General features: G+C 39.4%; 2 protein-coding genes across 8 annotated transcripts in view; one reads left to right on the top strand and one right to left on the bottom strand.

The window, feature by feature from the left end:
* The window catches only part of LOC116843454 (growth factor receptor-bound protein 14-like), a 237,737-nt gene that overhangs the window by 106,964 nt on the left and 107,798 nt on the right, over positions 1-22,975 (top strand). For 2 of the 4 annotated variants that reach the window (XM_032813873.1, XM_032813875.1), the window contains one exon: positions 8,669-8,823. The exons of 1 other annotated variant lie outside the window; for it this stretch is intronic. In XM_032813873.1, the coding sequence (XP_032669764.1) occupies positions 8,669-8,823 (155 nt within the window). Of the gene's footprint in view, positions 1-8,271; positions 8,599-8,668; positions 8,824-22,975 lie in introns of those variants that run through there. One more of the 4 variants, XM_032813876.1, reaches the window with a different exon arrangement.
* The window catches only part of LOC116843453 (SET and MYND domain-containing protein 4), a 291,340-nt gene that overhangs the window by 220,217 nt on the left and 48,148 nt on the right, over positions 1-22,975 (bottom strand). The window lies entirely within an intron of this gene.

The following is a 22,975-nucleotide window of genomic DNA, read 5'->3' as shown; positions in this document are numbered from 1 at the left end:
CTATACTCTGATTTTCACCACAAAAATAGTTAGAAAAACCATTGTTTTAGTAAGAACCGTGACGTCAATAAAGTGAATAGATGAATGATGCATGAGACGAGGAAATAGATTCTTGGATGTTATTAGAAAGATGGTTCTTCTAATTAGTTTTCTGTTCACAAAAAAGTATAGTTGACGCCGAAAGCAACTATATTTTTCTCTCAGTGTAAAGAACACAATCTTTACAAATCGACTAGTAAAGTTGCTGCTAAATTTACATACAGCTGTCCAGGCAGTTATATCTACAGAGCATTTCAGTGAAAAATACACTGATTGCATTTTAGAGAGTTAGCATCAGCCCCCATTACGAGCGAGGTGGAAGGCGCAAAGGGCTGATACGCGTGCAAAAGCGTACGAGAGTGCGGGTTGTTAGAAAATGTTCGCGCGACCGAGTCACATGGATCCGCGGCCATCGTCAGGGAAATAAGCGGAACAGGCGAGTCGCATAATGAATTTCAATTATTGCCCTCGACATTAATTTGCTTATGCCGGCAGCACCGTAATTTCGTCTATGCCCGAACACGAGTTCTCCGAAGTCGCGACATTTGTACGCCGTCGCGCGTCGCCGTTTGTTCTACGTGACTCCGCGCGTAAATGCGCGCGTCCTCACGGACGCGCTCTCCCCTCGTCGCGTGGCATAATCGCGATTGTTGTGCGGACGACGTAACGTCAATTCCGCGCCGTGTTAACCCCGATTAGCCCTCTTCGAGAGTCTTCCCCGTCGAACCAATAAAACTCCCTCCTCGAGAAATCGTTCGGCGAAGTGCCTTAATTACGACGAGAACGCGCGCGCACGGTGGCGATCGCTGGCCGAGCATGATCCGTCGATGGTGGAACACAACTTCTTCGTTTTCTTCTCTTTCTTTCTTTCTTTCTTCTTTTTTTGGAGCGTTGAACCGTGACGTCAATAAAGTGGAATAGATGAATCATGCATGAGACGAGGAAATAGATTCCTGGATGTTCCTTTCCGCATGGCGCGCGGTTGGCGACATACACGCGCATTAATATTCGTGTTTCGAGAATTCTCAGAAGGCGGCCTGCGCGTGAAGTCGTAAAGCAGGGATTGGAGCCGGTATAATTTTCGACGCGTTCAATTTTCGACATGCACGAGGATATGCATAATCGTCGTTTGCATGATGTTTGCGACACTTCTTTTGGGACAGTTTATATAATGCAATCATATTTACGTTTCTGCTTATCAATTCTCAAGTAGACTTTCTCTCACGCGCTTATCACAACGTGAGACAACCAATAATAGAAACTTTATCATTTTTCAAATTACATTTATCAGGCAAATATACTGTATTAAATTAATCATTAAATTTACCAGAATTGGAAATGTTATTAAAAAAAACAACGTGTTACCATTATTGTTACTTTTCACACACACACACATGAAAAGAAACTCGTTACCGTTATTAAGAAAGTAAAGAGAGAGATCGTTACTTTTTCGTTACTTTTTTATAATACTAAAATAAAATACGTAATTGATTTTAAAATAAAATTATTGTTTTCAAGTTTAAATTATTTTTTAATGTAACCACTTTACCTAAAAAGAACAAACTATTTAAAACTGTAATAATGCTAACTCGAAGAACTAATATTTCTTTATAAGCTTGATTTTATCTTCTTATCTTTTATTATTCTTCATACAAAAATTATTGTCAGTGTCAGAACCAGATTTTGCAATTTAACTCTTAAAAATTTGTAATAAATTTAATAATAGTTAGTATAATATACACACACTTGTTCCATGGTTTCTTACAAAAGTGAACTACACACTAAGCATACCTATTATTAAATTAACGAAAAATTTTTAACAGCTGAATTTCAAAATCCGACTTTGCATTGACAATCATTTTGATACGAAGAATAAGATAAAATCATATACTGTTTTCCAGCAAATATCGAGATATTTTTATCAATCAAGAATATTTAATACATGCTATCATCTTTGAATAGATGTAGCTAAAATAATGATAAAAGTAACAGTTGAATTCATTACCGTTATTATAAAAATTTAATGACGTTACGGTCACAAACAAAAAAAGTAACGATCGTTATCGAAAGAAAATAACAGTAACGGTAACAGGGTTACAAATAACACGTTACTCTTCAACTCTGAAATTTATCTTACATTATAATATCAATTTATTTTATTATTGTTGTATTGATGTGGCAACAAATTTATTGAATGTTACTCTGAAATTGTCATGTTGCATTTTATATGACAATTGTTTTTACATGATATTACTGTTTTGACTTATTTGTGATAATTTTTCTCGTTTTTCTTTCGTAATTCTATGTCATAAATATGAATGTAAATAAATAAATGGATCACTCATAAGAGATACAATCTTTACACAACGATCAGTAAAATTATTGCGAAATTTAAATACATCTGTTTACTTTAGTATTGCGTACTGAAAAACAATTTGCAGAATTTTCAATATTCAAGCTATAGACTTATACACTCGAGTAGAAATATATTAAATGTGCATATTAATTCGGTACTTTCTTGGGCAAATTGAGCTGTTGTTTATCAAACATGTCAGTGTTCGAAATATCCGCCATCATTTTCTAATACTTTTCTCCATTTATCGGGCAGCTGACGGATTCTCTCTCGAAAACAAGACGGCGGCTTTGAATCGATGAAATCGTCAATGCATTATCGGACCTCTTTCCCGCTTTTAAAGTGTGTATCAGCCAAGTGGTGTTGAAGCGATCGGAATAGATGGTAATCCGAAAAGGCTAGGTCCGGTGAGTAAGCCGCATGAGGGAGAACTTCCCAGCTGGACGAATAAATAGTATCCTTCGTCCGTTTTGCGACGCGCGGCTGAGCGTTCTTCACCGATAAGATAGAAATCACCACTCTGAAATTTTTGGTACCACTTTTTACAGATTTTATGCGTTATAGCACCTTTTCCCCATGCTGAGCAAATCACATTTGTTCAGTTTCGGCGGCATTTGTTCAATTAGAAAATGCTAAAAGAATATAGTGTCTGATACTTGTCGGACACCATCGTGTTCGATATTGTTTTATGAAATTACGTTATCAGTTTTGCCAAGCTATATTACGCATTTTAAACTTTGAAGTCAGTACTTCTAAATCCACTGAACAACGGGAAGATATTTGAATTTAAAGTGGAGTTATGATTGACTGAAAGTAAAAACCCCAAATTAATTTACGCACTAGCCTGCCTGAATTAAAATCTAGTAGCTAACTGGTACAGGCTAGATCAAATTCTCTAGCTTGTTACTAATTCGTTATTGATTGATTATTGACTGAAATATATAGAATCGGATTTGTGGTTTAACCGTTGTGTCGATTACATATTAAATATGATAGAATAGATGGCGCTGTCTATTCTAAAATACATATTCCAGCTACTATATCACCACTGGCGTTCTAAAATTAGATAGCAAATAAAAAAATTAAAGTTACGTAAGTTTCATAAAAATCTCGAAAAAGCAGAATTGAGCGAATTACATTACTGGCTAGCAACTACTTATGATTTTTATTTCATAAATGTAATTTCGTTTGTTTAATTATCAGCTAACTTATTTCTCTAGCCACTAAAAGTAAGCGTTACATTGCTGGCTGGTAATGATGTTAGACACAAATTTATTATTTTTTTAATGATTTGACACCGACGAGGTTCAATTACTACTAGGGTATACATAGACTGAGCGTTCCCAGGTTTACCAAGAAAGATTGCGAAGACTTAATCAGAAAAGGATATTCTGTTAGTGTAGGCGATAGTATGTCGATCTCTCTTTGTCTAGCTTGATTCTTATTGGACAATTCGTATAGCTTTCTCCAACAGGAATCAAGCTGAACAAAGATGGAGTGGTTAATGGAAGGGGAATATAGTTGTCTTTAAATCTTATCTTCAAATCTTTCATAAAAAGCAATTGCAATCTATGTATATAAAGTATTCCGCACTTATTAATGATAAGTAATGGAAATCAGCTGAGATGTAAAGTTCTTTGCCGTCTTTTAATACGAGCAATAATTAATGAATTATTAATTAATTACTTTTAATGTTTAGCGCGCTCCAATTGGCGGAGCACAGTTAGTGCCGTGCCAAAAAAAATGCGACTCTCCGTCTTTTAAATTAGTTTCGCTATTCTGATTAGTGGACTCCCTCCCTTCACTAATCAAAAAGTTAGACTAAGAGGCGGAGATTCACATTTTTTTGGGCGCGCGGCATTGCCTGCACTCCATCAATTAGAGCCTGTCAAGCTTCAAAATTAATTGATTAATAACTCGTTAATTACAGCTTATGTTATAAAATGGCAAAGGGCTTTTTATCACGATTTAACTTCTACTATCTGCCATTTCAATATTTGGCGATTTATGTGAGATATCCTACATAAGTTTATGGTTCAAGTTTGGTACAGAGGTTGGCAATTTTAATTTCGCGTAAACTTGTCCAAATAAAGTGTCATAAGCTTTGTGCAAATGATTGTATCCTCGCCAACAGGAGAGAGATCGGAGAAAAAAGTTATTTACATAAAAGAGAAATATCCTTTATATTAATGTTTATAAATAGCTACGATTTGTCAAGATGTGGGTGGTAATCAATTTAGAGAAAAAACACAGCAATTCCTCACGAGAGGCCGCGAGCAGTTGGACCTCGCTTATCGACGGATTCAGCCGTGATCGCGGCTAATTAACGTCCCCGTAGAAATCATCCCCCGTCTTTCCACGGCGCAGCGGTGAATTATCGATATACCGCCGCAGCGAGAGCTCGGGCTAATACTCCGGCGTGCGCAAAAAAGACGCCCGACGCGGGCGAAGATCCGCGAAGATTACCGGCGCGCGAAGATTAAGCCGACCGACAAAAACGCCAGTTTTCCATCAAACTCGCGAAAATGTAAAGTGAGTTGCGAGCAGGGCGTTAAGGCGGCGGCGGCGGACGTCGGAGAAGAAGATATCGAAAATACATTGGGAAGTATAAAGCCAGGGCCCAGCTATAGTCCGGGTCGGGGGCTTATGAATACTTTATAAGCATCGCTCTTATTCGCCATCGTGTAGCTCTGACGGCAGTTTTCTTGATCCGCACGGGGCAATTTCCGCGAAACTGCAGCGAACGGTTACGTCATGCATAATACCGCCGCGACCTTGCGTTTCGCGCGACAAGCGACGACACTGGTGGTGGTGGTGGTGATGGTGGTGGTAGTAGCGATGCAAATCGCACGAGACGTCTTCTGAGACGACGACGTCGTCGTCGTCGTCGTCAACGCGACGAGTCGACGACGTCGTGAAGCGAAGAGGAATCGTTCGATCTCTCCTACGACGGCGACGGCACGACGGGAGCAGTGGGAGGACGTTATTGAGGCTTAAGCCGCCAGGTACTCCATTAGCGGCGACGTGCCAAGGAGCAGTTTGTCAAAGCGCGATGCATTTGCATAATTGCCGCGCGCGCCGAATAATTATGCGCGTATCCATTAGGTAATAAAGTCGAAGCTAAATTCGCGACGATTCCCGCATGTGACAGGCGTGAACCGCGAAGTGTCATTTTAATCTTACTCTTCTGTCCTTCTCTTTCTCTTTTCTCTCCCTACCGCTCTCTCTCTTTCTCTCTGCCTCTCTCTCTCTCTCTCTCTCTCTCTCTCTCTCTCTCTCTCTGACTCACTCCATCTCGATTTGCTCCCTCGCTGCAGTGTATTCTCGCCCCTGTGTTACCTGCGCGCCGAGTAATTTATAGCGGCTCGCCGCGTCTGCATAATTCGCACGCGTGTGCACGCGTGCATCGGCTAATGCATCGCGTACGAAGCAAACCGATAAATTCGTAATCCTGTTCATATGCGCGCCGCGAAAGCACTTGCGCACACTTTCACCCCGGTCGTAAACGTCTGCAACGTGGCGCGCACGGATCCGTCAAGGACGTAATAATTCGCCGCATACGGAGGCGCCGTTTGTCAAAACGTGGCTCGTTTGCACGCTAATCGCGGCACTCACCGCTCGAGAGCGCATCGCGTCTGTCGAATGAGAACGAGGAGATAGCAAGGGAGATCGGAACAAACTTCTCTATTAACCATAATTATTGCGACTGACTGCACAAGAAAAATATAGAGACAATCTCTTTCTATGATTTCATACCGAGTACGATTTTGTAAATTATTTTTCTTTCTAATAACCGAAATATAAGCACGAGGAGCTGCCCCAGAATGGGCAAGCAACCGGAATAAGTTGGCAACATGTGAAATGCACGTGTTCTCGCAGCTTGAGGAATGTTTGATCGTTTAACGCTATTATTAATAATAGTTCTATTATTTTAATTATTATTTTTACTTAATATTTATATTTTTATTATTTCAACTATATTTTAATAAATATGGTTTGCTACTGCTGTCTTTCTTCAGAAAAAATGCAGAATTGAAGGATTTTGGTTCTTTCATTTATACTAATGTAATATGTGATCTTTTACGATAGCAGGGTATCGAAATCTGTGTTGTTGAAATTGTACTAAACTATATCATTAAAGTGAAAACATTTTGTGATTCCATTTCCATCGTTCCTCTCTCACGATAAATACATAAACAAAGCATATAACCAATATAACTCTCGGGCTAACTAGACCCGGCGTCCTGTGCTTCTATGCGGGTTGTTTACGTGTTGTCTATGTGATATATACACACCGTCTTTCTATGTGTAGACAAACGTAAACGTGAATGTAAATGAGTGAGTGAGAGAGAGAGAGAGAGAGAGAGAGAGAGAGAGAGAGAGAGATGAGGGGAGAGAGAAAGAGAGAATATTATAAATTATATTAAAATATACAAAAAAAAGAGAGTAATTAAATCATGAGAGTACGGTATCTGTTTTGGATTAATTATAAATGTAATGTTAATTAAAATATAATTGAAATAATGTTTAAGAAAGATAAATTCTATGAAATTTTTATTGAATTGTGTGACAAAGAGATTGATAAACTTTCATTCTGAAGAGAGAAGAATGTAACTGGGGAATTCTGTGGACTTTAACTTGTTTGAAAAATAACATTCAACATAAACGTACATTAGGAGATTCTAAGGAAATGAAACGAAGCGTTTCGCGAAGCTACTCCTGCGAACGTGACCTGGCTTTCTCCTAAATCTCCGACGATCGTTCCCTAATCACCAAGAGAGAGTGCAGCCAGGCTTGGTATTTTATATCTCCGCATATCTCCACATTAATCTTCTCGCGAATCGCGATCTCGATTCCCCGTCGGATATATTATCTGAACGTTCGGCAACGCGCGTTATGGCTGCTCCGCGAAATACGATAAGAATATTCCCATTCGACGCGCATTTGTACCACTTGACGGTTCTTCCCCCGTCTTCCCCTTCACCCCCCCATCCCCCTGGCGAAAACCGACCGTCATCGATACGTTTGTTCTCGAGCTTAGCGTAGTGTGGCGGATGTAACGCCTGATTTTTCTCGCGCCGTTACTTTCGCGCCGCCACGGCTTCGTGGAACGAGCCCGCTTCGTCAGCGCCAACGTGTCGAGATGCAGTTTGTCAGAGTCCAACGTATTTGCATAATTCAACGAGCTGCCGGCATACACTTACGTCGTCTAACGCGCGGCTCAATTTATGATCATTTTTGCCGCGCCGGAGAACGTCGATATTGGTCGGAGCTAGATAACTTGGACCACCACACACACACACACACCCACACACACGCACACCATCGTTCTTATCTTCTCCTCACCTCCTAGCGCCGCGAGAGTTCGTTATAAGGAGACCGCCGCCGCCGCGGCGATGAACCGGAGTCGGAGATCGACCTGGTCCGGATGCCGGGATCGTGTTTCCCGCGCGCGCGGCACGATGCGTTTGCATAATTTACCAGCCGATGGACGCAGCTGGGGCCGGTAAAGTTTGCGCAACAATCTCGAAATTAAATTTGCAGCGACTTTTAGCACATCGGGGCGGCGGGCCGTGCCGGCGCGCGTCTGGGGTGATTCGTTACAACTTTAAACGGCGTTTAAGAAGTACGTGAGGAGAGAAGGGGGGGGGGCGGGGAGGGGGGAAGCTCTCGCGCACGTTCGTGTGCGCGGCCGCCGCAATAATGCAGGGTGTTCCGGGGTGATAGGGGCAGCTGGCGCGCAAACATTTGACGGTACAAACATTTGGCGTGCAAACACCGCGTGAACGCGCGCACCGTACAGCACACGGTCGAATGGACTCGCCTATTCATTCGAACTAGGTTCTCATTCCTGGATGGTACGATTACAGAGAAACGTCTGTTCTTTTCCTGGTCACGGGTCGCCGGCTGACGTCATGAGTCTGCACGTGACGGCCCGCTGATTAATTCAACGGACACGTCTCGGGCGCCCCGATAGATCAGGGATTGTAAACACGAGTCGTGCTCGACCGACCGGCCGGTCGGCCGTCGTCAATGGCAAGTCCTGCTCCGGAATTCCGCCCTGCCTCCGTTCGGCATCTTTTAAGGCTTTAAGACGTCCCGCGAGCCTACGAGGAACTTGTCTGAGGGTCATTAGATTCCCGGCGAAGAATTTGCATGCTGACGCGCGCTCAGGCGCGCTTAACTTCTCGGCGTCCGCGCGTTAGGTAAACATGCGGCCTATCCACAACGTGCTGGCCTTGGGGGTCTTGACACGTGGGTAATTGCGTTTTCCAGGTGCGGCACCGGAACTTTGGGAAAGCCCGTGCACGAGTGCTCACGCGCTTCAGAGGGAGCGAGCGAGAGAGCCGGAGAGAGGGAGAAAGAGGCAGCCGCGAAGAACGAGACTGCCGGAGGTATCCCGTGTGCAATGCCGCGTCGTGCTGCGTAGCGTGAGTAATGCAAACGTCATTTTCCCCGTGAGAAGTTCGGTCGCGCGTCGCTCGCGGTATATACCATACTTGAAGACTTCCGGGCGTCTGAGCCGCGCGGAAATCGCGGCTGAGCGACCGAATGAGCGAGCGAGCGAGCGAGATATCGGAGGCGCGTTAATGGAAACGTTGCTCGGGCCGGCACTAAATTTCATTTGCATTTCGAAGATTAATACCGGCCGCACCTGGCGGCGGTGCGCGGGACGATCGATTATTTCGAGCTCGTAAATTCCGACCTTAAGCAGAACGCAAGGGAGCGCGCGCAGTTAATTTTACGAATAGATTGCGCCGTACACTCGGTAAATCCCGCGCACTTACTTCCCCGGCATCCGCGTCAGATTACGCGCGCCGGAATATTAAAGCGTCTTGGCCTGCGGAGGCTGCCTTCGTACTTGACCGCTAAGTCCTGACGGAAGTCCAGGACCAGGACGACGCGCAGGAGCGAGGGAGGAAAGAGCAAAGGAGAGGAGAGAAGTAGAAGGAGTACGAGAGGAGAAGGAGTAGCAGCAGCAGCAGCAAGCAGGAGCAGCAGTAGCAATAGTAGTAGTAGAAAGAGAAGGTAGAGGAGGAGGACGGGCGTGTGCACGTTAACGACGACGAGAAACGACGGCTCGAATCCTCGGGAGTTGCGCGGGCGAAACGCGACGGCGATGGCCCTTTCGCGTTTCGTAAACATCGTAAACTGCGAATCATTGGAAGTGACAGGCAGACGGCCTGACTGTTCACGAAGAACTCGACGTCGCGACGTTGATAGCCCTTAACTTTGCGCATGCTAATGCGACATCCGAAGGGGTGGGCGTGCGGAAGAAGGGCACGGAAGGCGAGGGCAGGGGATGGGACGACCGCCCTGACAACGCCGCAGCTACTTCCATCGCTCGCAGACGGGGAACAATGAGTATCCGTGAAACAATGGCGCGGAGAAGCTGGTACAACGGCGGAATCGTACCTTGTTAGGGAATTTTAAGCGGGCAATGATACCATATCGCACTGCTCTGCTCTTCGGCCGGGTCGAGATCGTCGAAGCAGCGAGTTCTAACTCGCTGGCGACGAATGGAGGATGCTATTATATTCGCCGTCGGAATCGATTCTTCCGCGGCGGACGTCTCGCGAAGGAAGTTATTATTCGTTGCGATTCTACTAAACATTGTCGCATGTTCCAAATTAAATTTCTCGATACGCCTCGACTCTCAGCGCAACTTCAATTTCAGACCCAAGATTCCAGAGCGGTTTGTACCTAGCAGAGTTGAGAAGTAAAGCGTTATTTGTAATGTTATTACCAATGTTTTTCTCAATCGTTACTTTTTTCTGTTTAACGGTAACGTTATTTTTACAGTAACAATAACGAATCCAACCGTTACTTTTATCGTTACTTTAGTTATCATCTATTCAATAGATGCGCTAGTCGCGCCTGATAGCGTGTAGGTATTCTTGATTGGATAGAAATATTTTGAAAGACAGTAGTTTTATCATATTTTTCATGTAAAAATGATTATTAGTGCAAAGTTAGATTTTGCAGTTTAGCTGTTAAAAATTTTTCATAAATTTAATAATAGGTATACTTAGTATAGTTCATTTTTGTAATAAACCATAGAAATGTGTGTGTATTACACTAAACATATTTATTATTAAATTTATTAAAAAGTTTTAAGAGACAAATTGCAAAATCTAGCTCTGTACTGATAATAATTATTGTGTGAAGAATAATCAAGAATAATCAAGTGTGAAGAATAAGAATCAAGCTCATAAAGAGATATTAGTTTTCCGTGTCAGAATTATTGTAGTTCTAAATGGTTTGTTCTTTTTAAGATAAATTGGGTATACTAAAAAATAATTTAAGCTTGAAAATAATTTCATTTTAAAATCAATTATGCGCGCGCGCGTATTTTATTTTAGTGTTATAAAAAAGAAAACGAAAATGAAGCAGAAAAATAACGAACAGTTTCTTTCTTAGTACGGTAACGAGTTATTTTTTACAAAAAGTAACGGTAACAGTAACGAATTATTTTTTTTTAAGTTACGTTCCCAACTCTGCCTATTAGTATTCGAATATACCATGCATAGAAATTTCTCAAAATTCCTCAAAAATTTCTCCAAATTCCAAATTTCCTAGATTTACGATATAAAGTCCGGTTAGAATTCTCAAATTTATCCCAAGAACAGTTATCCCACTACGATATCCAATTCTATGGGAATTCTATGGCAACTACTCTAATTCCTATCCCAAATCTCTAGATTTGTTGTCCAAAATCGAAAACACAGAAATATTATTGGAACTTGCGCTTTTTTCTTAGTCGGTAATATTTTCATGGTATCAGAGAATTACATTTTTAATCAAACATAAATAACTGCTTTATATAAAAGTTTTGCAGCTTGTATATCACATTTAGATTTGCTCTGTTCAGAAAAATTAAAGAAAACTACTGCATTCTCTTTCTTATACTGAAATTATTCGATAAAAAATTAACAAACGGATATTCAAAATTTTCTGATCAAAATACTGATGAATTTTTGTACTCGATCAGGAAACATCCGATGAAAAATATCGGTTTATAATTTTTTGATCGGTTTATCTGATAAGATGCCATTATTGAATTGGAAATATCCGGTAAAATTTTATCAGATATTCTGATCGGATATAAAAATTGATTGGAATTTGATTGGCAATATTCGTTTGTTAATTTTTTTATCGGATAATTTCTCTCAATGTATAGCTGTATTTGAAAACTTGAAAATGTAACTTAAAAAGCTCAAAAAAGTTTGCAGAAAGATTTCTTTATATACGTGACTGTGTCTTCCGCTAAATATGGTAAAACAGCAGTGCACATTTACATAAGATCTATGTGTACCAGAGATAACAGAGAAAAACATAACGTGATCGTGTTAGAACTAATTTGATATGACGTTTTAATAATCGCTTCGACGTTATCGACATTTTTGGAGTTCATCATTTACTTTGGCATCTCCTTTATTAACATCAGATATATATTCAGAGATCTGTTCATCTCGATGTTTGTCACTCGAAAATCATTTGAGGAACGTTTAATTGTTAAAAAAAAACATTCTTTTTTGACAACTCGTCACGACCTCGAAGGCACATCACGTGAGAGATTTGGATAAGCGAAATTTCGCGCGGCAGAGTGAAATTGCGAAATCGCGAGGCTGTAGTCTGAACGTCCAGAGGACCATGAACATTATGCATATACGCGCATATCGGCGGCGGCGGTCTGCTTACCGTAAAATGGAATGTTACGCTGTACGTTAGGCGGGACGTATCGCTCGTACACGTATTGTTTACGGCTGGCGGCGGCAGCCGGCCGGCTGGCTAGCTGGCTGGCTGGCTAGACACGCGGTGTCGCGCGTGTACGGAAAAATAATGCTGACCATTTCCATAAAGTTCATCGCTGCGCCATGCTCGCGGGAGAAGACGATACTGGCTTCGCGGGGACGCTATCTGAGTACGAACTCAAACAGGAGCTAGGATAAAGGCAGAGCGAAAGGACGGTCTGAAATAACAGTCGAGCGTACTCGAGCCGCGAACGGAGATGCAGCGGAAGAGGAAGAGAGAAAGGGAAAAAGGGAGAGAGAGAGAGGGCCGAGAAATGCGCCACCGTTTTTCCCACGTACCTGCCAAAAGTTTATCTCGAGTTACGAAGAGGGTACGACGTCGTCGAAGAAAACTCATTGAGAAAGAGCGGAATCAAATGTCTCTCCTGTGCGCACCCACTCCCGTCCACCCGTCTCTTCTGGTCGCCCGCTAACTTTTCTCCCACTTTAATCGTGCTCCCCTTTATTCTCTCAATCGCTTTAATTTTTCTCATTACGGACGCGATATCATTCAGACGAATCGGCTCGGGATAATCGCTTGCTCGTCCGATAGTTTTCATCGCGCGCGGCGAAGCCTTTAGCCGGGTCTACCGAGAGTTTTCTTTAGGGGTGAGAAATGGGGAGAGAGAGAGAGAGCGGAAGATTCCAGGTAGATGAAAAACAGTAAATTCCAATGATGCGAAAAAATTACATAATACAAAAATGAATGTTCATGTGCTTTTTTTTAGTATTTATCTTGGGAGAAATAGTGGATACGAAATCGCGAAATGATCCTTTTAGAACATAAATTTCTTGAGTTTCATTAAAATCGAAATAATATTATAGTTAAAGAGTAGAAAAAAAAAACTGATTTGATAATAGCGAAGTAAAGGAGAATATGCAAAATTGGGGGCTTGGATTTGGGAACCGTTATTCAAACGAGAAAATGTTACATATTCTTATGTATTTTGAGTTGTAGAATTCGAAAATGACTATAAAAATTAGGGCACTAGCAGGGAAAGCGTGGGAAATTAAGAAAAACGGGAAAAAACGTAAAATCGTAAAAACTCCCGAATGTAATTTTTTTACGTTTACTCTTACGTTTTCTTGCGTTATTTTTTTTTTATTATTTTGAATCGCAACATCTCGAGTCAACTATTTTTACCCCGCGCTACTGAACTAAATCCAATACCAGGGCAAGATGGCCACATAGCTGCACGTTTGTATTTTACAGAATAAAATATATGGTTAACAAAGTGGTGACGGGCATTAATACAAAAAAGAAGGTTGCCTTTATCATGTTTATACAGTCAGTCACAACAGTTAATGCCTAAGAAGTTGTAACATCGAAATTCTAAAATGTACGCCATCTAGCCCCGGTCTCCCCTATCTGTAATTGCAGTACATGGTCGAATTTTTATTTTCTCAATTAGATTTTTTATTTTTGTTGGAATATCCATTTATGTGGCGTCAAATTTAATTTTTCACACAAACACACACACACATATGTGTATGTTCATTTTAATTATAAAATGTTAATTTTATAATGTTAATTATAAAAATTTACATGACAGGGATCAGATAAAAGTTAGTCCGATACTGACTTAAATGGCCTGGATGGTAAAGCGAGCGCATTGTTATCGTTCCTCACAAAACAGAATTTGAACCGCGAACAACGCTTGCCGGATGTTGCGAGTCGAAGCATAATTGGCTAAATAAGCGCGTAAGCCTGCGGCTTAACTTGCACTCAAGAACTCGTTTCGCATTTACGCGCTCACTCGCCAAGCTCGGCCTGGAAGAGGGATAGGGAATTTCGGAATTGCGATGTAAGCCCTGTGATACAAGGTGTCCCCTGCTTCCCTTTATCTACGAGTCAATTTGAAGCTGATTTTCCTCGGGCGATCATTCGGTCGATTCTAAGCTTAAATATCTTAATATTATAAATCTCAAAAGCTCGCTTAAATTATGCGAAGCGGAATTTTAGTTCTACTATAACCATATTCGTCGAACTTGAAGGAGCTATGAAGAATTTCTAAATATTAGGAAAATACGTAAGTAATTCAATATTTCAAAACTAAAAATTTCGGAATGTATTTACAAAGCGTTTTTCTTTAATGAATGATATAATAAGTTGATTACTTTACAACAAGATGCGATTTACGGCCCAAGTAGCAGTATTAGACGCATAAATTGATACTTGCGACATTTACAGTAAATACTGATATTTATTGATGTAAATTATTGAAGATCTTTGACTGAGAGCATAATTAATTAACTACAAGTTCATATTTATAGACTGTTTTCATCAGTCCCGAAACTCCACCTCGTTCACATTTGTGAATTTGTACTAAATGTACGTACATATCAGTGTATATATCTTATATATACACTGTGTTTGAAAAGTATCAATTTTGTTTCTGAAATTTCATTTGTTAATAAAGTTTTAATAAACAATGGGCGACAAGAGTTGAAACAATATAATTTAAACTAACTGTATATTTCTAAATATTTACCAATGATAACGGATTATAAACATCGGTTTAAAGTTTTACTCGAATGTCTTTATTGATCAATTCTTAATCAATCAATTTCGGAATATCGATCTTAAAAAATCGTTATTTTTCACTGGTTACGAAATACTTTGTAATATTAACGTATGTATATATCTCTTCTTAGTTATAATACATATATAGATATATTTTGAGACATTAATTTTTAAAGTATGTAGGTTAAATAAATTAGATATATACACGTAAGTAGGTAAATAAAATGTTTATCCATTATTAATCAATATCAAACAATCAACAGAACATAGTTTTCTTATCATTTTTTAATATAAATTATTAGTCTAAGACTAACTTCTGATAAAACTCTTGAAATAAAATCAAAGAACAATCCATCAATAAAACATAAAAGCAATGAAATCAATATAAAATGTATTTTTCTCATCAAATACAAAAATAATACGTGATAATAAAATTTTATATTATTTATTTTACGTTATTTTACGTTATTTAACCCATAAAACTGTAAACACCAAAAAGTTACGTAAACATTAAACATTTTATTCAGCGCATTTTCATTTGCTTGTAACTTTCGAAAAGATAATCGATATTCAATCTTTTTTTCAATCGGTATAAAAAATATCGAAAAATTCGAATCTGTTAATCGTTTTTGCGACTAAATAAGATTGAAAAAATTTATAATGAAAAAAACAAAACACATGTTTTTAAGAACGGTAACGTTTAAAACATTGATTTGAGTAAGTGTTACCCATGTTTAAAGTTCTAAAATAAATCGGGACAAATGGCGTCTCGTCTAGGAGTCTTTCGGGACATCTTTATAGAAGACTGAAAATAAGTATGTAAGATTCGAAACGATTAGTCACTCTACTTTCGGTCACTTTATTATCGGTAAGTTTGTCAAACATTCATTAAAAGTAGTAATCCTATGTAATAAGTAATCTGTGACATAACTAGAGATATATGATATATCACTATCTACAGAGTGTCTCAGATTTTTCTCCGCACTTTTTGTGGGAACGTAGAACGGATTGAGGTGAACATAAAAGTTCTATACTGTTTATACCGATATTCGCAATAATAGTCAAGATATTAATTAAAGCAGAATAGTGAATGATAAAGAAGATTAGTGAATGATCACGCACGATATGGCAGATGAGCTGTAGTGGCGATGTGTGCTGTTGTGTGCTTGTACATTCTGCAAATAACCACGCAGATTTTTAGTTATTAATAAAAGAAAATTGTTACACGATTGTGTGTGCGCGATATAAATTTTCTTTAATTAATATCTAAAAATCTATGTAGTTATTTGCAAAACGGTAGAGGACTTTTTTATTCAGTTTGAACTAATATATAAGTATACAATGGCAGATAGCACCACTACATTGAGAAAAATTTCTGGTAATAATTATCCAGCCTGTTATAATTACTACATTTAGTGTAATAATTACTACTACAAATAGTATCAAATAAATATAAGAGGTGAATATTACTATATGAAAGTTAATGTTACTAACAATTATTACAAAATGTTACTAACAATTTTGTAATTATTACATTTGATAATATTTACAATATTGGTTACTGTTTACCAAATGGTATGGTAAAACGCATTTGTTAAATATTACCAAATTTTTTTTCAGTGTACAGCTCATCTATCATATCGCGCGTGATCATTCACCAATCTTTAATTAATATTTTGAGATTTATTGCAAATATCGCGGTATGGGATTTTTATGTTCATCTCAATCCGTTCTACATTCCCGCCAAAATTGCGGAGGAGAGTCTGGAGAAACACCCTGTATATCCCGACATCATGCATCCGTCGTTTTGATTTCCCGACTCATCTTGGCAGCTTCGTCGTGACACTGACATTGACATTGACACGCGTAAATTTGATCAAGAGTATACGTGTCAGCGCGATGCTGACGAGAGCCTAATTAAATATTTTAAAAGGGTCGACGAAATATTTTAATCACCCGACATCACCATACATATGTACTCCCCAATATACGAGTCGCTCATCGGCTCGACGCATAATGCAACATTTGGAAAAACACGCGACGCACGAAGGTACATTTGACCGCTTTGAAGGTCCGGAGTGTTTTGAGAACATTGATTGTTGGTATTTTAGGCTTCCGCAGTGTTGTCCAATACTTTGCTTGTTTTCCGGGACCGTGTCTTCCTTTTATCTGGCTCTCACGTTTCGTGAACGGTTCAATTCACTTCTTCAGGGAGCAAGGCGACCTGAAAGTTCTAGATCACTCTGCTATCTGAAGAAGGAGAAGAGGGGAAGGGACTTTACTTTTTTTGTTGATTATTTTGTTAGTCTCATGCATGCTATATCGTATACTGTATTGTGTGATCGAGTTTCGTCTGATCTCATTAAAGTATTTCGTTGGCTCTTGAAATATTCAATCGAACTTAATTAACCGGCATCGTATTGATTAACGCACGTTTCTCTGACCGGATCGTATTTACACGGATATCAGTGCCACCAGCTAGTATTCAAAGTGCCATGATGGGGCAAATAGGATGCTGAATCGGGAAGCCAGAATAGAGAATGCCAGAATATTGGGACGCGGGTACCGTACATGTCTTTAAATGTATAAATATATATTTCATATATATACATTTCCAATATCAATGAATATATATTTCATATATATACATTTCCAATATCAATGAAAAGAAGTTATGAAAGAAAAGGATTTGTTGTTTCACACTTATCCGTTTCAATTATAATTTTTCAGCTCATTAATTTTTATTTGCTTATCGCGTGTGTATATATTCCATTTGCGGTTAAATATGTTACGCGCATAATATATTAATTAATATAAAATTAAATTAAATAATATATTTAATTAAATAATATATCAGTACATTGCTTGTTAAAATTAAGAATGAAGATTAAATATAAGTATATAGAATATGGCGATCGAATTAATGATTCTAAAGTAGGTCTTCCTTCTCTTCTCTCTTCTTTTCTCAAGACTCAGTATGAGGAAAATAGCATTATAACAATTTGTGCATTAAAAATGTTTTTTGTTGTTTTTTATGAAAACAATTGAAAACAATATTCTATTTAAACAAAATTATTTAGAATTAAATAAACAAGTTATTAGTGCCTATCGAATAAATATTTTTCTTTTAATGTAACATCAAGATAGTACGTATAATATAATAGTAATGTTACATATAATAGTAATGTTATAACTCGAGACTCTTTATTACAGTCTTTCAAGTTCGACGGGATTTGTATGGTTAAAGCTTTTTGTGTTGTCGTCGCGATCATTTTGATTAATGACGTGAGAAAACGTATGTATGCCCAAAATTCTTGCGGAATACGTCAAAATAAAAGTTATGTCCATAAAATGACACATGTGATCGATTGAACACATTTAATAATATATACTCCGTCATCTTTCCTTTTACCCTAACAATCGATAAATAGCCGTGAAATTAACGCGACAAAATCTTGAGGAAAGGTTGCATGTCACGTTACTGTCACTCACTGATTGTTAGTATAAAGTTTACGAAATATTTTACAAATGTGCTCAATCGATTCCAAGGATCACTTTATAGACACATTCTATTATTTCAGCGCAATTCGCGAGAATTTTGGGCATGCGTTTTCTCGCTTCTGACGTCATCAGTCGAGAGTGGAGAGGAAGCAGTAGCCTTAGTATGAAATGAAAATTTCGACTTAGGAACGTTCCTTCGAGATTCAGCGTGGAACGAGGCTCTTTATTCATCTTTATTCTCATGGGAGTGAGATCGTGCTTTTCTGGGCTCGCGTTCGTTCGTGACTCAAAAATCGTGGGTGTCTCGGCATTGCGATCAGATCGACTCGAAATTCATCCGAGAATTTGCGCACGAAGGGAGAGGGTGCGGGAGAGCCGGGGACCACCCTATCTACACCACAACTCGAGACTGCAGCCGCACGGAACGTCTCGTGCATTCGCGTGCATATATCTGGAATTGGCGAAATTGACGCGCGTGGCACTTGGGGGCAGTGTAAATATTATGCATATCGCGGTGCAAGCGGAGGGACCGTCGCAAGGGGAATGTGCACTGGGTATCGACCCGCCCTCCCACGTTTCGGCGACACGAGGGACCGAAGTTCTCTGTCGGCACTTAAGTGCGCTAATAACCGGAGTGCTCTCGCGTTCCATTTGGGAATGCCGCTACTCCGCTCGACAAATAGTATCCACTCTTTCTCTCTCTCTCTTTCTCGTTTTCTCCTCTCTTCTCTCTTTCTCTCTCTCTCTCTCTCTCTCTCTCTCTCTCTCTCTTTACTGCTGTTTTTTCTCTAGCGTAATGGGGTACGCGAGAACGCGCGACGATATCGTCGCCGCGGTGTGTGAAATGATCACTCGAGAGCCGCGTTTTTCAGCCGCCGCTCCGCGAAACACCCTTTGCGCATTTCGCGAGAATTCCATTGAGAAAAGGGGAAATTGCATACCATCTTAGCGTTATCAATAATATAAAGGAAATTGAAGTCATTTACACTGTGTCGCGATCAATTAGCCTTGTGATGCGGTTTTACCTTTTCTTTACGACAGAGAGATGGTACATTTTGTTGATTTTGATAATTGAGATAAATACATTTACACTAGAACTAGTGGTGATTAACGACTCAGATAGATAGAAACTTTCATGATTATCATGACGTGAGATAATCGATGATGGAAATCTAGTATTTTTTTATTATATTTATGGAACAAAGTACACTGTATTAAATAAATCATATATCTACATCGTACAGTAATGTAAATTTTTTGTTACATTGAGTTAGCAACAGATTTATTAAAAGTTACAGTCATATTTTCATATTACATTTTACATGATATATTGTTTCAAACAAACTTTATTTTTTTCGTTTTTTTTTGTCATTCTGTGTCATAAATATTAGTGTCATATGAACTATTCTTAAGGGACACAATCTCTATAAATCGACTCGTAAAGTTGTTATTTATATACTTGTTTATTTGGAGACCTATTTCTGTCAAAGTGGTTAAAATAACAGATTTATGAAAAAATATGTGCACTAAGAGAAAAAAATATTTATAAAAAATACACGAAAAATATATTTATTCTATTAATATTTATTTTTATTCTACTATATTTATTCTACTAATATTTCCATTAATATTTATTCTTATTCTATTATATTTATTCTACTAATAATTTCTACTAATTCATTTATTCTACTAATTTTCATAAAAAATTACGAACACGTCATTTTGATTGTTTCGACAGTTTCTAAGTAAATTACCATGATTATCACGACGTAAGACAATTGATGATGGTCTCATTTCGATGAACTCTACAATTTTTTAACTGCATTTATGGAACAAATATACTGTATTGAATTAATCACATATCGTACAATGATGAAAATTTTTTATTACATTGCAACAAATTTCTTAAACGTTATATTCAAAGTTTCATGGTACATTTTACATGACGTATAGTTTGAGCAAATTTTAATCATTTTTTCGTTCTTCTATTTTGTCGTTTTGTGTCAGGAATATTAGTGCCATAAGCCATTCATAAGGGACACAATCTTTACAAATCGATCGTGCATCTACTAAAATTGCTGTCAAATTTTCAGGCGCCTATCTATCTGAGAACTTATTTCCGTCAAAGCAGTGAAAATAATAGGTTTTTGATATATAACAGTGTATTTTTTATCCTTTCTAATTTGATTCATCGTTAATTAAAAATATAAAATGCATCGTCATAAATTTGAGTAATTTTCATAAGAAATTATCGATAATACAAATGAGTTATTTCGACTCGGTCGGCAGTTCTGACGTTAAGGGGATCTCTGAATCCATCGCGCGTTCTCATAATCCGTTGCTTTATTCGCGTATAAATTACGCGACAGATCGGCGATTCATCGGAATGCGCGCTTTGAAATGACTTTATTCTTCAGGCGCGTGCTTCGCCAGCGGGTTACGCGCCGGCGAAATTAGTTAGCGAGTTTCATACACGGACCGGATACGACTATGATATTACCTGACCCGAGAACCCCATCTGATCTCCGTCGAAAACCCGATCCCACCGGCACCGCGACAGGCACGTACTCGAATCGCGCACAGGTAACGACGCGATTTCTGCTCCGTGTGTGCTCCGTCGTTCGTTTCCGCAGATCGACGACGGATATTGCAATAAACGCTTTTGCCCTCTATAATTACTGCGCGATAACAGTAAAGACGAGTGTAAACGTTATCGCGAGCGACGCAAGTGGCGTAAATGGCCCAGCGACGGAAAATTGGACGCGCTCGCCGGCACGCGATTGCAAAGAGCTCCGTCCCGTTATTAGCCGCGGCACGCTCGTATTATCGTATTAACGTTATGCAGAAGTTCATGCTGGATGCATTCCGCTCGAGGTCCGATCGATTCGTCGTTTTCAGTTAACCCGGGCCACTCTCGCACGAGCGGATTTAATACGCGCCTCGCCTAATTATCGGGTCACGCGAGGACCGAAGTGCTCGTCTTCAATTATTCGAAGAAACAATTACGTAATAACGAGCAAGCGGATCAGAGACATGGTGCTGGGCGATTGATTCGATTTGCACGTGGAGTTTTTAACTGTAATTTCTCTCTTTCTCTCTCTCTCTCTCTCTCTCTCTCTCTCTCTCTCTCTCGCACGTAAGCGCGCTTCACGCCTCGGCTATGCTTGCCGTTCCACATCGAGCTGCGCAATTCGGCGCGCCGGGCGTTTGCTGTAACGCGAGCGCCTGATTGTCTTGGTAAATCGACTTGGCATTAACTATGGGCGCGTCATAGCTAGCTACGAGGAAATGAAATTCGCTCGTTAATAAGTGTCGTACGTGGTAATTAAAGTCACGCCGGCGCGGTGGCGGCGGCAGCGACGTGACGCGAATATATTACGAACACGCGAGTCTCTCGGCTGCGTGAATGTAAAATTGAACGTAAGCTCGCTATATGAATTAACTGGATAGGCGTGACCGTCTTTCACGCCACGCGCGAACCGTCACGGATAAACCATCTCTCTCACTGATTGTTCTCCCGGATTACATCGCGCGCGCTCGTAAAAATCAAGACGAAGCAATCAGAGTCCGATTTTTACTCGCTGCGGATAAAACCGCGCGTAATTACGAGAAAGAGGAAGAGAAAGAGAGAAGGAAGGGGAGGCAAAGCAGAAGAGAAGAGGCGTTACGCGGGAAATTTATTCCCCGACAACTCGGCGCGCCATGATTCGACGTTACGCGTGCGGTCTCCTATTTTTTCATTTTTTTTTCTTTTCCGTTTCAATATCGAGCCGAGCCAGGTCACGTTCGTAATTTACAGGCTACAAAGACCGCGCTCTCGAAACGACCGTCGCGATGCCTGTCTCTTTATTTTCACGGCAGTCGCCGCGCGTTCAGGACGTCTTCGAGCTGGTCGTGGTAAATCCGCCGAGAGAACGAATGTTTTCGAGTTCGGAAACGAGGTAGCCACCTTGTTCAGCTCGTCGCTGTTCAAAATATGACACGGCTGCGCGATGCACTATTTGGCTGGGTTCCTAAATGTTATTAGCGTGTGCACACACACGTCTGCGCGCGATCGTATAAGGACACGTACACGTGTTAGTTCGGTGCACAAGACTAGGCTGGCTTAATGCGGTAAGCGCGATAAGCGCAAAATAAAGAGGTCAAAATTCAGAAATGTAAAAGGCAAAATAACAAATGCGTTATATATACACGTGATAAAATAAAAAAATTAAGTACGACATAATAATACAGAACAAACGCGCGAAAGAAATAAATAACATGTAAGGTAAAAATACTAACGCGTAACCATATACCTAACCATGAACATTCTTATTGTTTTGGTTTTTAAATATGAGTATTTAAACTTTCAACATAGACTCCATATATGTATTCAATATATGTATATATATTCCATGTTGAGAGTTTAAATTTTATGCTTAAAGACCAAAATAATAAGGATTTTTAATTAGGTACATGTCCAGACATTGGTACTGGAATAAAGCGCAGGCAATTTTTGTTGATTAATATAACATATTAATAATATAATCTACAAGTTTTGCATTACGCGGCGGGACTCATATTCAAGCAAAATTTTATACATGACGACAATAAACAAATAGTTCGATCAGATATATTTTGTAACTTGATGGGGTGTGTGTGTATGTGTGTGTGTGTGTATATAATTTTTTCTTTAATTTCATACATGAAAGAAAATCAGAAAAGTAAAAAGATACCCTATATTGATATATAAGAATATATATATATATATATATATATATATAT

This window comes from Odontomachus brunneus, unplaced genomic scaffold, assembly GCF_010583005.1.
Source record: "Odontomachus brunneus isolate Ranch 3 - 2012 unplaced genomic scaffold, Obru_v1 Obru_scaffold_033, whole genome shotgun sequence".
Lineage (NCBI taxonomy): Eukaryota > Metazoa > Arthropoda > Insecta > Hymenoptera > Formicidae > Odontomachus > Odontomachus brunneus.
This window is presented reverse-complemented; position numbering and strand designations above follow the sequence as displayed.